Raw genomic sequence first — 13,841 nt, 5'->3', positions numbered from 1 at the left:
TGTAAAATACTGTTAGGAGATACGCTTGGTGTGGTTGTGCAATACACGTCAAGGAACTCATAGTATCCTGAAGGGGATTCGCCGGTCATTCCTTATTGCATCCAATATACAGTTATTGGTGGGGGCGAATCGAACCTAAAGGTTAGTATGGCAACCCCATACGCTTTGAGTTTACATGCATAACCATTAATCTTTTCAGGTTTCAAGTACAGCAGCATCTTCCCAACAATCAAGATATACAACAAATCTTTGGAATTTATGTGCACACTTCATCATAGTCATCTTCATCATCTTCTTGGTCAAGTTATTGCAGCAGACCCCCAACATAAGTTCCAACAATCTTTAGGTTCGATTATGATTTACTTGTGATTAAAGGCTGCAATGTTTGGGAGAGATGAAAGCTTACATTTTCATCCATGACTACGGTGAACGGTAAACAAATTCCTTTTATGAATATATGTTATGGAAATTTATGGATAAATATTTCATATGTGATGTGTTTATGTTAAATTTACATGTGGTTGTAGATAATATATGCATGATAAATTTTGATATGTATAAAATTTATCGTTTGAAATCTGTTTAATGTTAATTTGAACATGAGATAATATCCATATAAGTGTTGACGTATTATGAAATATTTAGTGTTCTAAATGCATGTGTATAGTATCTAAGTAAAATATGAATATGTTAGATTTAACATGTGGTGACATATATATGCATGATTTAGAAATTGTTCAAGTATATGAATTTTGATAAGTATAGTAATACGTTAAGAATGTTTAAACACTATTTTATTTATGAAAGTAGTGTAGATAAATTGCCAAAATATCAAGTGGTTGCTTTAATGATATTATTTCCTTTGTGTAAGAGATTATTATCATTAGTATTGTGTTGATATTATATGTACATGATAATATGAAAAGTAATGGTTAATTTCTTGTTTATCATGATATTAAAATAATTTGGGTATGTTTTGAATTATTGTAAGTTGATATATGTTCATGGAAGAAAGTCATAGAAAATATTAATGATTTTGGTTCATTGTTTATTCTTCTATGTCATTGTTTATTGAAATTTAGTATTGAACATATTTAAACATAAACTTGAATTTAACACAATGAATTTATGATATATGTATTAGTTATATGATAACTAAGATCAAAATGATTGTGTTATATTTAATTTTATGTGGAGTATATGACTTACATGTTTAATCCCATCTTATGAAGTTTGGTTATGACATTCTTTTATGATCAATTTTTATTTTGCTATGTATGTTTAATGCATTCAATGTATGATATATCTTGGCTAGATATAAAAGAAAAGTTGAAGTTCAAATTGAAATGCATGTTAAATATTGTTATAGCAAAGGTGTAATGACATAAAAGTTTGTGCATTATTACAATATACTCAATTGACAAAAGTGTGTCATGGTTTGATGATAGTTGGTGAATACTATCAAGAGTATATAAGTTGATCCATAGACATAGTTATGAGAATACAAAATCTATGTGAAGAATTGAATATTCAAAGTTTATAAAAGTTAAAAGAAAATCTTGCAATTATTTGACGAAATGATTGACAAGGAATGATGTCTTTGGAAAATGATGTTGAATACATTGAAGACATTATTAGGGATGTGGTACAAACCCAAATCTAATTGATTACCAATGGTGGAAACTCAACCCACACTTGAGTAGCATCAAGTCTTGGGTTCAATGGTGAAAGTACACTATTAGAGTAATTGAAGTACTTGACAATAGATACATCCCAAGGGGAAAAAGTACTTGGACCATAAGAAGAAAAAGGGTAGGATGAGGTTTTCCTCTTAATGGACATATAGCATATATTTGCTGGAATGCATACTTATGGGGCATTTCCGATATAGTCTACCTATGTGAGAATGAAGTTTGGCCGCTTCACGGAGTTCAAGGGTTTGCTCTTAAATTCTCATGAAAAGGGATATATGACACAAGGCCTTCTTAATGTGTCATCTTACAAGTCTCTTTATCAATGGTACCGAGATTCTATGTGTAAGTTATGCACACTTGTTCTAATGAATAGTTGGTTCAAAGCTTGCCTACCATACTATTTGGGAATGAGCGAAAACTTAACTTACTAAGTAATGGTTCAAATCGCGAGATACCATTATCTGAAGGCATGGAATTTCCGGATTTATGTGATTTAGTATTTTGAAAATGGTGGGGGATTGTTGGTGATTTCCAAAATAATGGAATCACTTTAAATCAAAAGTTGTAACTCTTCATGGGAATCATTCATATACATTGGAACTTTTCGCAAAGAGATGCTTAATGAACATTTGCATTGATTCAAATATATATGATTATAACCTTTGGCAAAAGGGTGCTTAATGAACCTTTGCATTGATTCAAGTGTATATGATTATAACCTTTGACAAAGGGATGTTTAATGAACCATAACATTGTTTCAAATCAAAGGGGTGTTTTCTCTCATATGAAGGGTCATATAATGCACTATAAATGCTTGGCATTTGGGCATTAGTTGGACACACAACAGAACAACAACACACAACTTTGGACAGAATTTTGTTGCATTAACAACATAATTCTCTCTCATTCTCTTACTCTAAATCATCCATCAATTCTCTAATGCATGAGTGAATTGCTGGAACCATAAATCTGTAAAATACTGTTAGGAGATACGCTTGGTGTGGTTGTGCAATACACGTCAAGGAACTCATAGTATCCTGAAGGGGATTCGCCGGTCATTCCTTATTGCATCCAATATACAGTTATTGGTGGGGGCGAATCGAACCTAAAGGTTAGTATGGCAACCCCATACGCTTTGAGTTTACATGCATAACCATTAATCTTTTCAGGTTTCAAGTACAGCAGCATCTTCCCAACAATCAAGATATACAACAAATCTTTGGAATTTATGTGCACACTTCATCATAGTCATCTTCATCATCTTCTTGGTCAAGTTATTGCAGCAGACCCCCAACATAAGTTCCAACAATTAACTCAACTTTGTTTAACTGATATACATAAGATGATGCATGTGAAAGTAGAATTAGGATTTACGAATGTGAGAAACAACAGTACTCACACATCAGATGCTTCCGGAACATCAAGTTTCATCTTTGATTTACCCTGCAGCAACACCAACCGGTTAGGATGGGTTCCTGTTTCTTGCTTCAAATTTATCTCTTTCTAGCTTATTTATAAGCTGCTGCAACTTCTAATATGACAGGAACACCGGTTGCTTTTATTTTATTTTACTCTTTCCACCTTCCTCGTTAGTTTATTAAGGTTTAGTGACCAAGGTTTTTTTATTGGTAACTTGGGGCCCAAGGCTGGGGCGGATCCAGGATTTTGTTTTTGGTGTGACTAAATTTTACTCACATCTGAAGCTATAAATGAAGAACAAAATCGGTAGTCGACTCACCAAAGACACTATGTTATTGATCAAACACATGTAAAATTTCAAAATATAAAAATAGCATATAAATTAACAAATTTATACAAGCACATTCTTCAGACTAAATTACATGTCTCGTGTTAAAAATTTATAAAAAAAAAATCTAAAACTGCGTGAGTGTTAATCCGATATATATTAAAAATGTTTAAATCAATTTATCTATACTATATATAAAAATAATAACATGTTTTGACACTTTGATTATGTAGCACGTTGATTATATAATTTTTAATTTTTTTAATTTTTTTACTATATCTCACTTACATTTCATTATTTAAAATTATAAAATAAAATAAAAAAATGCAGGAACACCATTGTTCATCTTCTTCAATCATCAAATACATCCAACTTAAATGCGTTCTCTCTTCTCTTCAATCCATTCCCATCTATTAGCAACAATATACCACGCAAAAATCAGGCGACAAAAATAGTCGATGATGACTTTTTTTTAAAGGGTTTGTTATCAAATCAATATTATTTACACCGTTTGTATAAAAATAACTCTAAATTCACATGAGCATTACTCAATTGGTAGGGACTTTGATATGTACCGGTTGGAATTTGAATCTCATACCCATCATTTATTCAACTTAATTCTTTTTTAGCAAAGGTAAAACTAATGCATTTCATTCAAAATCAGAGTATGATATGGTGAGGTGAGGGTGTATGATATTATGATGTACTGGATGCATCAAACTAAATTTAAGTCTTGCACGGTGCAAGACATGGGTGGCTTTTGGTCACTTGAGATCTTTTTATAAACATGACTAAAATTCCTTGCAATCAAGGCACACTTTTGCATAAACTCAAAATGTTATTCAGGCATTGAAGATTAGAATTATGTTCAATTCAACCAGATTAATAAATAAATTACTTCTTCAAAGTGTGGTTCCTTTCTGAATCAATTCAATTGCTATTTACACTGGCACAATTTGTGATTTTTTATAGACAAAACTATTTGCCATCAAATAACACTTTGTAACATATTAACCCTACAATTTCAGGCACTAAAAATTGTAATTATGTTCAACTCATTCAGATTAATAAATTACATCAACGTGTCCTTCCCTTCTGAATGATTTATACAGATGATGACCACATTATCATGCTTTCACCACTGGAAGAATATACTCCATTGCATTGCATCATTAAGTCAATTTCACCGATGCAAATTTCACAGCAAGACCCATAGCCTCATTTAGGTGTGATGCATCTGTGCCCTGAAAATCGGTGGTGCATACACAAATCAATACGATATCAACCAAACACATCTAGGACAGACAGAATTAATAAACAATCGCTTCATAAACAGCCGACATATCAAACGATAATCCGATGATCAAAACATTCCTAAGATGCTTATGGTTGATGACATAATAAATTAAAAATGACAAAAATCTAGCTATCTCCGAAGACTTTGGGCAAACACATTTCGAAGTAGATCAGTAAGCAATGTCTATAAGACTGACTCCCTAAAGTAGGTGACCATGATAAATTAAGTGATTGTTGAAACATACTATTTTAAGATCAAGCTACTAAGTAAAAAAAAGGCTTAATATATCCAGAGGTCCCTTAACTTATTTTTTCTTCTCACTTCAATCCCTTAACTTTTAAATGTGTCAATTTGATCCTGTAAGTCCTCTTCCGTTTACCCATTTGATCATTTCCGTTAACTTTTAAAAAAAAAAAACGTTAAGTCTGATTAAAAAATTAAAAAAATAAACAAACAAATCAGAAAAAAAATTTAAAAGAAAAGAAAAACAAAACAAAACCTCAAGAACACACAAACACATTACATATAAGAAGATTTGGATGAAAAAAATGAATGGATTTAATATAAGAAGATTTGGATTTAGATTTAGATTCAGTCTCTCCAAAATCTGAAAACAAATTACATTACCACTTTTAATTATATTGAAAATCCAAATTCAAACCTCAAAACAAAACAAAAACATCATTCTCTGATTCATCAAACAACAAAGAGAATCAGAGAAACAACAACGTTGTTGCTATTGCTATGGAAGATCAACCATTACCAGAAGGAACATTACAAAACATCCTAGAACAAGAAACCTTAAAGTGGGTTTTCGTTGGTGGCAAAGGTGGTGTTGGAAAAACAACATGCAGTTCAATTCTCTCTATCCTTCTCGCTTCTGTTCGTTCTTCTGTTCTCATCATTTCAACCGATCCTGCTCATAATCTTAGCGATGCTTTTCAACAACGATTCACAAAAACCCCTACTTTGGTTAATGGTTTCTCCAATCTCTATGCTATGGTTTGTTTCTTCGCTCTCTCACTCTTACCCTTTTTGAAATTTTCTATTTTTTGATTGTGCAAGTGTTGAATTTTGCTTCTTGTGGTGATTAATTGAACCCCTTTTGTTAATTTATGAATTTCATCATAACCCTTTTGTCAATTTTTGATTTTTTTTCATCCTAAACTGTTAAATTTTGTTAATTGTGGAGAATAATTGAACCCCTTTTATTATTGACAGATCCGACAGAATGTTGTGCTGTGATCTATGTTGTGTGCGTGTTGGTAAATCACTGTGGTAGTCGTTTTTTAGCCTGCTGGATTTGTGAACTTTGTGGGAGAGATATTGTGAGGAAGGAAATGAAAATGGAGGTCGTATGGTTTGAATGGATTTGTGTTGTGAAGATTGGTGTTGAGATGAATGTTTCTGGAAAAAAATTGGTTTAGTGTTCTTGAGGTTTTGAAAGAAAAAGGGATTTGATCCAAAGAAATGGTTACTGCCGCAAAAGAATGTTTCTGGAAAAAAATTGGTTTAGTGTTCTTGAGATGAATGTGTTTATGTGTTCTTGAGGTTTTGTTTTTCTTTTCTTTTAATTTTTATTTTTTTTCTGATTTTTTTTATTTTTTTTATAATTTTTTAATCAGACTTAACTTTTTTTTTAAAAAGTTAACAGAAAGGATCAAATATGTAAACGGAAGAAAACTTACAGGACCAAATTGACACATTTAAAAGTTAAGGGACTGAAGTGAGAAGAAAAAATAAGTTAAGGGACCTCTGGATATATTAAGCCTAAAAAAAAAAACAACACAAAGTTTCCTTATTCTTTCTTGCCCTTTCTCTTTTAATATAAAAATTCAAGTAGAGTTAAGAAGCTCGACAAAACTACAACTGATATTACTTCAGATTTATTCAAAATTTCAGAAACCAAATCAAATTCATGGTAAATAATATACAAAACCATGGCATTTTGATCAAATATAAGCTAATTTATAAATCTAAATCAATATAGTGAATACTTTTTTTTGCGGATGTGCAATACCTTAAATGGCATGATATATGAAATGGAGAGATTATTGATAAGTGATAATTAGAGTCATTGGATAAATACTGACCTGACCCGTTGCAAGACCTCCTTTTCCTTTACCACATCTCCCTTTCAGTGGCCCCAAGGCATTACTCAGCCATTCTGATACATCCAGGTTGCCTTGATCTCCTGCCACCCCAGCACAAACTACAGCTTTGTTTGTAGATTCATCAGTGCTAAAAACCATCACTGACAATCCCTGTTTATCAGCAAACATTGCTTCTAGTTACTGTTTGATGTTGACAGAAAATATAATTGCCAAGGACACATATGGCAAACTCAAAGAGTTTGTCCGGACATACAATGATATCAACAAAGTTTGAGTTCCAAAAGCATATTATGCATTCAACTCAACAAATAACGAGGTCATTCAATGAAATGCTGGAGTCCCAGCAAGATTCTTAATTAATTATGAATTAGCAAATACCTTCTGATCAATGACTTTTTTTACAGCCTCACGAATTGCTGCAACATCCAGGCCAACATCAACGTGAGATATGCAAAAAGATTTAGCGTCTGAAACAGCTAGGTCTGCCTTCTCGGTAGTTATCATTAGAGCTTTACGTTTGTTTTCTTCGGCAACATGCTTTTGTGCTTTTCTCATTTGATCCTACAAGAATTATGATATTAAAACTAAATATAGGATTTCACACGTGTGCAAATAGCAACGAAAGCACAACAATCAAAAACGGACAAAAGTGGAACAGGGGAAAAAGTATAAATCCTGCAATGCAAACTTATTCCAGATATAATACCTGAGGTAGGGTTATCTCGATCTTGTTTTCAGCTTTCTCTGCTGCAGGAATCGATAATGTTTCCATGTTGCTTTTCAGAGACGAAACTTTCTGTGACAGAAGGGAAATAAAAAGTGAACTTAATAACAATTCTGGAAGAGAAGTAGATGTCTCTATCTGCTAAGGAAATCAGTGTCAATCACATGCAAAAAGAGAAAGAAAGCTAGCAACAGATAATTATGTTGAGAAGGGGACAAGAAAAAAAACCAAATCGGTATTAATATTTTCAATTCTTTTTGTTCAGTCCTTAAACTTTATTGGGTGGGTTCAGAACTCAGAAGGAATTTTGACACCTAAAAGGTACACTGAAGTAAACTAAATACCTTCTTTGGAGCAGTTTTTGACCTTTCCCTCGCGGCTTTCATAGCACGATGAAAACCTTCGACGTCGACTTTTAGTTTCTTCTCTTCAGCCATAAGCTGATAAATAGAAAATGTTAGAAAATACAAAAACATAAAAGCATAATAGATGAAAAAATTCATGCAGCTCGCTATTGTGAAGCAATACACCTACCTGTGTGAGATCTAATGGGAACCCAAATGTATCGGACAACTCAAACGCTACCTATAATCAAGAGACAAATGTATGAGAAATAGCTCACAGTCCCATCACAAAACTACTAAACTAAGCAATAATATTTGATGAAACCCAAGCATATTAAATATCAGAAAATAAATTATTTTACTTACCTCCCCGCTCAGTATATTTCCCTGAACATGTTCAACCGCTTTGTTAAATTTTCTGATGCCCTGGAGAAGTAAAAACAGGTTTTCCTTTATTCATAGGCATTTCATTAGAAAGAAAAATAACAAAAGAATACCAACTAATCAATAAAAGAATCATCAAGTTTACAAAAAAAAAAAAAAAAACTCAGATGGCTGTCATTGTGTCACGGAGACCAAAAAGTGACAACCCATAAAAATGTCTTCATGCATGTCTATCCTCACCTTAAATAAGTTTCTGCTGAAACTTTCCTCCTCCACTTGAATCATCTTCCTAATTCGCTCTTCACTTTGTTTTAGCTCGGGGAAAATATCACCCAGCACATTTGCCACAACACTTACAAGCCTGAATTCACCAAGATTGACGACAGAAACACACATTAAAAACAGAATATATCTTCACAAATTTATGTCTGGAATACGCTAAGCAGATGACTAGTAATAATAATAAAAAAATCTAAGCAAGTGCATCGAATTTGAATTTGAAATAATAGATAAATAAGAGTTTTAGATATTGAAATGGCACTGGGACGTGGGATGTGGTAAGAAAGATTTAGATATGGATTCTGACAAAAAATTGAAATTGTTAACCATTGTACCCACCCATTGAAAAAACCCTCTTCAGCTCTTAGCACTTCACGTCCATACCGAACTGCTCGACGGAGTATACGCCTCAGAACATACTCACGACCAACATTACCTTCAAAATAGAAAGCATAATAAAACTAAGGTAAGCATTCCTCTCTCTATCATCAAAATACCATAAATGGCAGATATCCTAAATTTTAAAGAGAGCTAGAGTACGTGGTGTTCACTTAGATAAACTGTTATAGAGTTAGCATCACAAGAAAAATTATATATAATTCAAAATCCTTAATAAATGGTAGAAAATTTATCTTCCTTGTGCATCTCCACAAAGGCTACAACCCTGTCTGTGAAGAAGGTGCCTTCCTCAAGACATGAAGGCAAGAAGGTAGCAAAATTGAAATTTCTGAATCCCCAAAAGGAAAGTATGTCAATAAAGATACCAAGTCTACAATATCCTACCAGGTTGAGATCCATCAGCAATGGCAATTGACAGAGTCCTGATGTGATCTGCAACAACCCTGTATGCCATGTCAACTTTATCTGCATCCTCTGGTCCAACTTTCCCAGAGTATGGCCGAGCACCAGTTGCCTGTAAATGAGTTACAGGAAAACAAAATTACATATCAACTGGATGATCATTCCCTTTACAGATATAAAATCACTATGCTAAATGAAAAGTAATTCATACAAACATGCACGCTATGTTAAAATGATTCATTGAAAATTGTGGTCCAGATAAATTTGGAAATATGTTAAACAGGAGCCATATAATTCTAAAGGAAACTATGTTTCTGTTGAGTGAATATACAAAAGGGATTAGTACAGGAAGTTATAAGTTACAACTGCTGGAAACTCCTAGGATGTTAGAGAGCCTAGCTTCGAGTCTCTCCCAAACAACCATAAGCAAAATAACCGCCACCTGACTGTCAATTCCCTCCCTTCTTCTATTTCCTCTTCACACATAATCTATCTATTACATAATATTAAACTAGATCAGAGTTGGGACATCTATAATGGACCTGAGCCTAACATAAGTGCCTAATGGGAGGCCTACTGACAAAATACTAAGTATTATAATTCATATTCAAATATCGCACAATTCAAGACTAGGTATGATTCTGGTTTTAGAAATATATATGGAAATATGATAAGCTTGAGTTCCTTCACAACCATACCTGCTGAATAGCATCGAAGATAGGCACGAAGACATCTGTGTCATAGTTGCTATTTTTATGCTGCAGTATAGAGGTCAGTCGTTCAAAACCCATGCCCGTGTCAACATGCTTTGCAGGCAGAGATTTAAGAGAGCCGTCAGCCTCCCTATTGAACTGTGGTGAGACAAATAGAAACATATAAGATACATACTTCACGGGGATAGAAAAAGTTTGCATGTTGATTCTAATGCTAACTTATAAAGTAGATGAGATCAACATAAACATATAAGATACAAATTTCATTGGTATAGAAAAAAGTTTGCCTGCTAGAACAATGGATTCTAAAACCAACTTATCAGGTACACAAATTTTATTTTGGGTGGGGCGAGCAGGGGGAGAAATGGCAGTAACACACACTATATATCATTAAAATACCTGAATAAAGACAAGGTTCCATATCTCCATGCAGTTAGGGTCGTCATCATTTACAAAAGATGCAGCGTCGCGGTTACCAACTCTATCAAAATGTATTTCCGAGCAAGGTCCACAAGGACCAGTATCACCCATCTCCCAGAAATTGTCCTATCCAAAGATAAACACCAAATTAGATTTGCCAATTCAGTCCAGAAACAATTTACAATATAATGTTAAATAGATTTTGCTTGACTCCATTATTTAAAAAATCCATTTAATTTTTCATTTGAAATTTTTCTGAAGATAAGAGAAATGATCCCAGCACTTGGCATATGAGCAGCTTAAAAAGCATATAAATTATAGGACTGTATGTCATCGTTAATCATTGATAACTACCAGCAGTGACAATGTTAATAAGTTATTATAATAGTTCATAAATTCGGCACAGGCATAGAATAACAACAGAAGTAAACCTATAAAACATCTTCAACGGCTGAAAACAGAGGGGAAAATGGCAGAAAAGGATGCTAGGTCTGTTTTGTAGCTAGAATTATAATAAAATGCATGATGTGATATTAAACATATTTTGCATGTCTTATAAAAATATTCTATTCTATGCATTTAAGAGAAAACTCAGTGAAAACATACTTTACTACCAAAAGGAAGAACGCGTCCAGGAGGCAAAAACTTTAACCATATATCTCTAGCTTCGTTGTCAGGGCCAAGACCAGTTTTCTCATCACCACCAAAATATGTAACATAAATACGATCCGACGGTAATTTATACACCTACAATGTAAACACAAAAGATATATAGTCATGCAATATATATATATATATATATATATATATATATATATATATATATAGGGTGTTGCTATAACACACCCAACCATTTTTATGAAGGTGTGCATTAGCATGCAACACCTTTTTAATTGGACACTAAAAACCCTTTTCTCTCTCATCAATTGTGATCTATTGAATGCCTCTTAAAGTAATTTTCATACCCAAACCTCAATTTCTCTCTCTTGCTCTCAGCCAACGGATTTTTTTGCTTCAGAGAAGGAAGAAAATCTAGTTCATGTGGTTCTTTGGCATTTAAATGATCACTTTTTTTCCTAACTTGCTATTTAACGGTTCAAATAATAACTGGCTTGTGTTGAGTTTATTTTTTCTTTTGGTACAAAGCTGAGTTTTTTTTTAATGGTACAATATATGTGTTAAACTGTTAATAACACAGCGAACGTCAAAAAAAAAAATAATAACGTTGCTATTGCTGGGTTTTTTTTCTTATTCTTTTGACAACATGCAAATTTATTAAAATGCCAAAGAGGAACGAACAGTACCAGGCTACCAGCTTTTCTTTGTTAAAAAAAATAAATGTACCAGCTTTTCTTCTATCTACTAAAATGATTGGCCGAAAAAAATGAGAGCAAGAGAGAGAAATTGAGGTTTGGGTATGAAAATTACTTTAAGAGGCATTCAATAGATCACAATTGAAAAGAGAGAAAAGGGTTTTTAGTGTCCAATTAAAAAGGTGTTGCATGCTAATGCACACCTTCATAAAAATGGTTGGGTGTGTTATAGCAACACCCATATATATATATATATATATATATATATTGAGGAACTAAATAGCTGCCAACTTCTGCATTTGAAGATATTGAAAACAAGATAAACACCTAAAAACAGAATAACCATAGTTAACTTATTCAAATTTAAAAGAACATTCTAATCAACTTTTTCTTTTAAACCAAGGCACAAAACACCTTCATAATGATTTTACCAACAACGTAATTCAAAAAGAGAGATGCGAAACTCCAATTGATAAAACATACTTCTGTAAGAAGCTCCCATGCCCAGCTAATGGCTTCTTCTTTAAAGTAGTCGTTAAAGGACCAGTTACCCAGCATCTCGAAGAAGGTGTGATGGTAAGTGTCCTTCCCCACATCGTCAAGATCATTGTGCTTACCACCAGCTCGGATACACTTCTGGGTATTGCAGGCACGAGTGAGTTTGCTCACAGCGGTGTTAGGATCAACAGTCCCCAAAAAAATTGGCTTGAACTGATTCATCCCTGCCAAAATCACAAACAAGACAAGAAGAAAATTTCAACTTAAAAACACTTAAAACCCTAAAAATAAAATGAAAAGCTTCAATCAATAAGCCAAGAAGAAAATTGAACAACTCAAACAAAAACTAATAAAATAGCGGATTTCAGTTTGAGATTATATTTCTAGGGAATCAACTTACAAGTACTTCAATTTCAATCTCAATCCTAAGAATCTGCATAATATAACTGGTTGAATGAAAAACAATAAGGATAATATAAGGAGAAGAGAGAAGATCGAGTAGCTACCAGCGTTAGCAAAGAGGAGAGTAGGGTCATTGAGAGGAACGACAGGGCTAGACTTCCAATGGACGTGATTCTTCTCTTCGAAGAACTTCACGAACGTGTCTCTGACGCGCTTTGCAGGCCACTCAATGTCAAGTGACTCAGTTTCTCGCATGGTGGGGGAGGTGGAGAGAATAGACCTGGAGACTCCGCGAGAAGGTGGCGGCAATGGAGCTTTACAGTTACGACGAGAATTGATATTCTTTATCGTTTCTTATGCTTCTGCTTTGTCGCTTAGAAATTTTACGCGCCGCGGGCTATAAATTTCTAATTTGAAAGTGGCGCGATAAATGTTGGTTATATTTATAGCGCTTGGGGGGACAAGGTTTGTTACTTTTGGTAACCTTGGACCCCAAGCTAGTTTGTTACAAGGTTTAATTTAATATGTTTTATAATACTTATGTTATCTTTTTTACAAGGTTTAATTTAATATGTTTTATAATACTTATGTTATCTTTTTTTTTAAAAGAATATTAATACTTACGTTATCTAAATTTATGCATAAAAAATATGTTATCTACATTTATTTTGAATTCATTTTAAATATTCAATTTATACGTTTTTAAATTTGAAATAAAATGTATGTTGTTAAGAAAAAATTTGTAATAGAATAATTTTCAACTAAATATCATAAGTGACAGACTAAAAATAGGTCAAAATATGACTTTAATTTGTCCTATGTTTTTTTCAAGTATCATTGACAAATTTTTCAATTTTATATAAATTTATAAATACTAAATATGTATCCCACCCACTTGGGTTGGCCTGGTGGTATTGTTTTGGGATATGGGAGTGTGCTCCTCCTTGAGGTTTTAGGTTCGATTCTTTCCGATACCAATTTAGGTGGGTTAATTTAGCTTCTTCAAAAACTAAATATGTATCCCGTTATTTTTACTGTCATACTTTTAAAGGATATAACATTTAAGCAGAGTATGAAGGATAAAATCAAACACACAAAAACACACACGCAC

At 33.1% G+C, this 13,841-nt stretch overlaps 1 protein-coding gene and 1 long non-coding RNA gene across 2 annotated transcripts; one reads left to right on the top strand and one right to left on the bottom strand.

The window, feature by feature from the left end:
- Nucleotides 1-4,323: 4,323 nt before the first annotated feature.
- Nucleotides 4,324-13,703, bottom strand: LOC146931372 (alanine--tRNA ligase-like). Its single transcript, XM_085702871.1, has 15 exons — nt 12,835-13,703; nt 12,314-12,552; nt 11,124-11,264; nt 10,497-10,643; nt 10,083-10,235; nt 9,367-9,496; nt 8,923-9,019; nt 8,545-8,665; nt 8,287-8,346; nt 8,111-8,161; nt 7,921-8,016; nt 7,559-7,648; nt 7,231-7,413; nt 6,832-7,002; nt 4,324-4,685 (listed from the first exon to the last, which is right to left on the bottom strand). The coding sequence occupies exons 1-15, from the start codon at nt 12,983-12,985 to the stop codon at nt 4,614-4,616; spliced, it is 1,902 nt and encodes a 633-aa protein (XP_085558997.1). The 5' UTR covers nt 12,986-13,703; the 3' UTR covers nt 4,324-4,613.
- On the top strand, nt 5,289-6,288 carry LOC146931373 (uncharacterized). Its single transcript, XR_015006682.1, has 2 exons — nt 5,289-5,740; nt 5,960-6,288. It is a non-coding gene; the product is annotated as an uncharacterized LOC146931373 (long non-coding RNA).
- Nucleotides 13,704-13,841: the final 138 nt, after the last annotated feature.

This window comes from Medicago sativa, chromosome 4 (assembly GCF_051527215.1).
Source record: "Medicago sativa cultivar Bolivia chromosome 4, Bolivia_mono, whole genome shotgun sequence".
In the NCBI taxonomy this organism is placed as follows: domain Eukaryota; kingdom Viridiplantae; phylum Streptophyta; class Magnoliopsida; order Fabales; family Fabaceae; genus Medicago; species Medicago sativa.
This window is presented reverse-complemented; position numbering and strand designations above follow the sequence as displayed.

What these genes read in the sequence shown, in the direction of transcription:
- LOC146931372 (XM_085702871.1), bottom strand. Translation starts at nt 12,985, where the DNA reads ATGCGAGAAACTGAGTCACTTGACATTGAGTGGCCTGCAAAGCGCGTC. An exon ending in TCTTCGATGCTATTCAGCAG is followed by an intron (nt 9,497 to 10,082) that starts GTATGGTTGTGA and finishes ACTCATTTACAG; the next exon opens with GCAACTGGTGCTCGGCCATA. An exon ending in GAGGTCTTGCAACGGGTCAG is followed by an intron (nt 4,686 to 6,831) that starts GTCAGTATTTAT and finishes ACCGATTTTCAG; the next exon opens with GGCACAGATGCATCACACCT.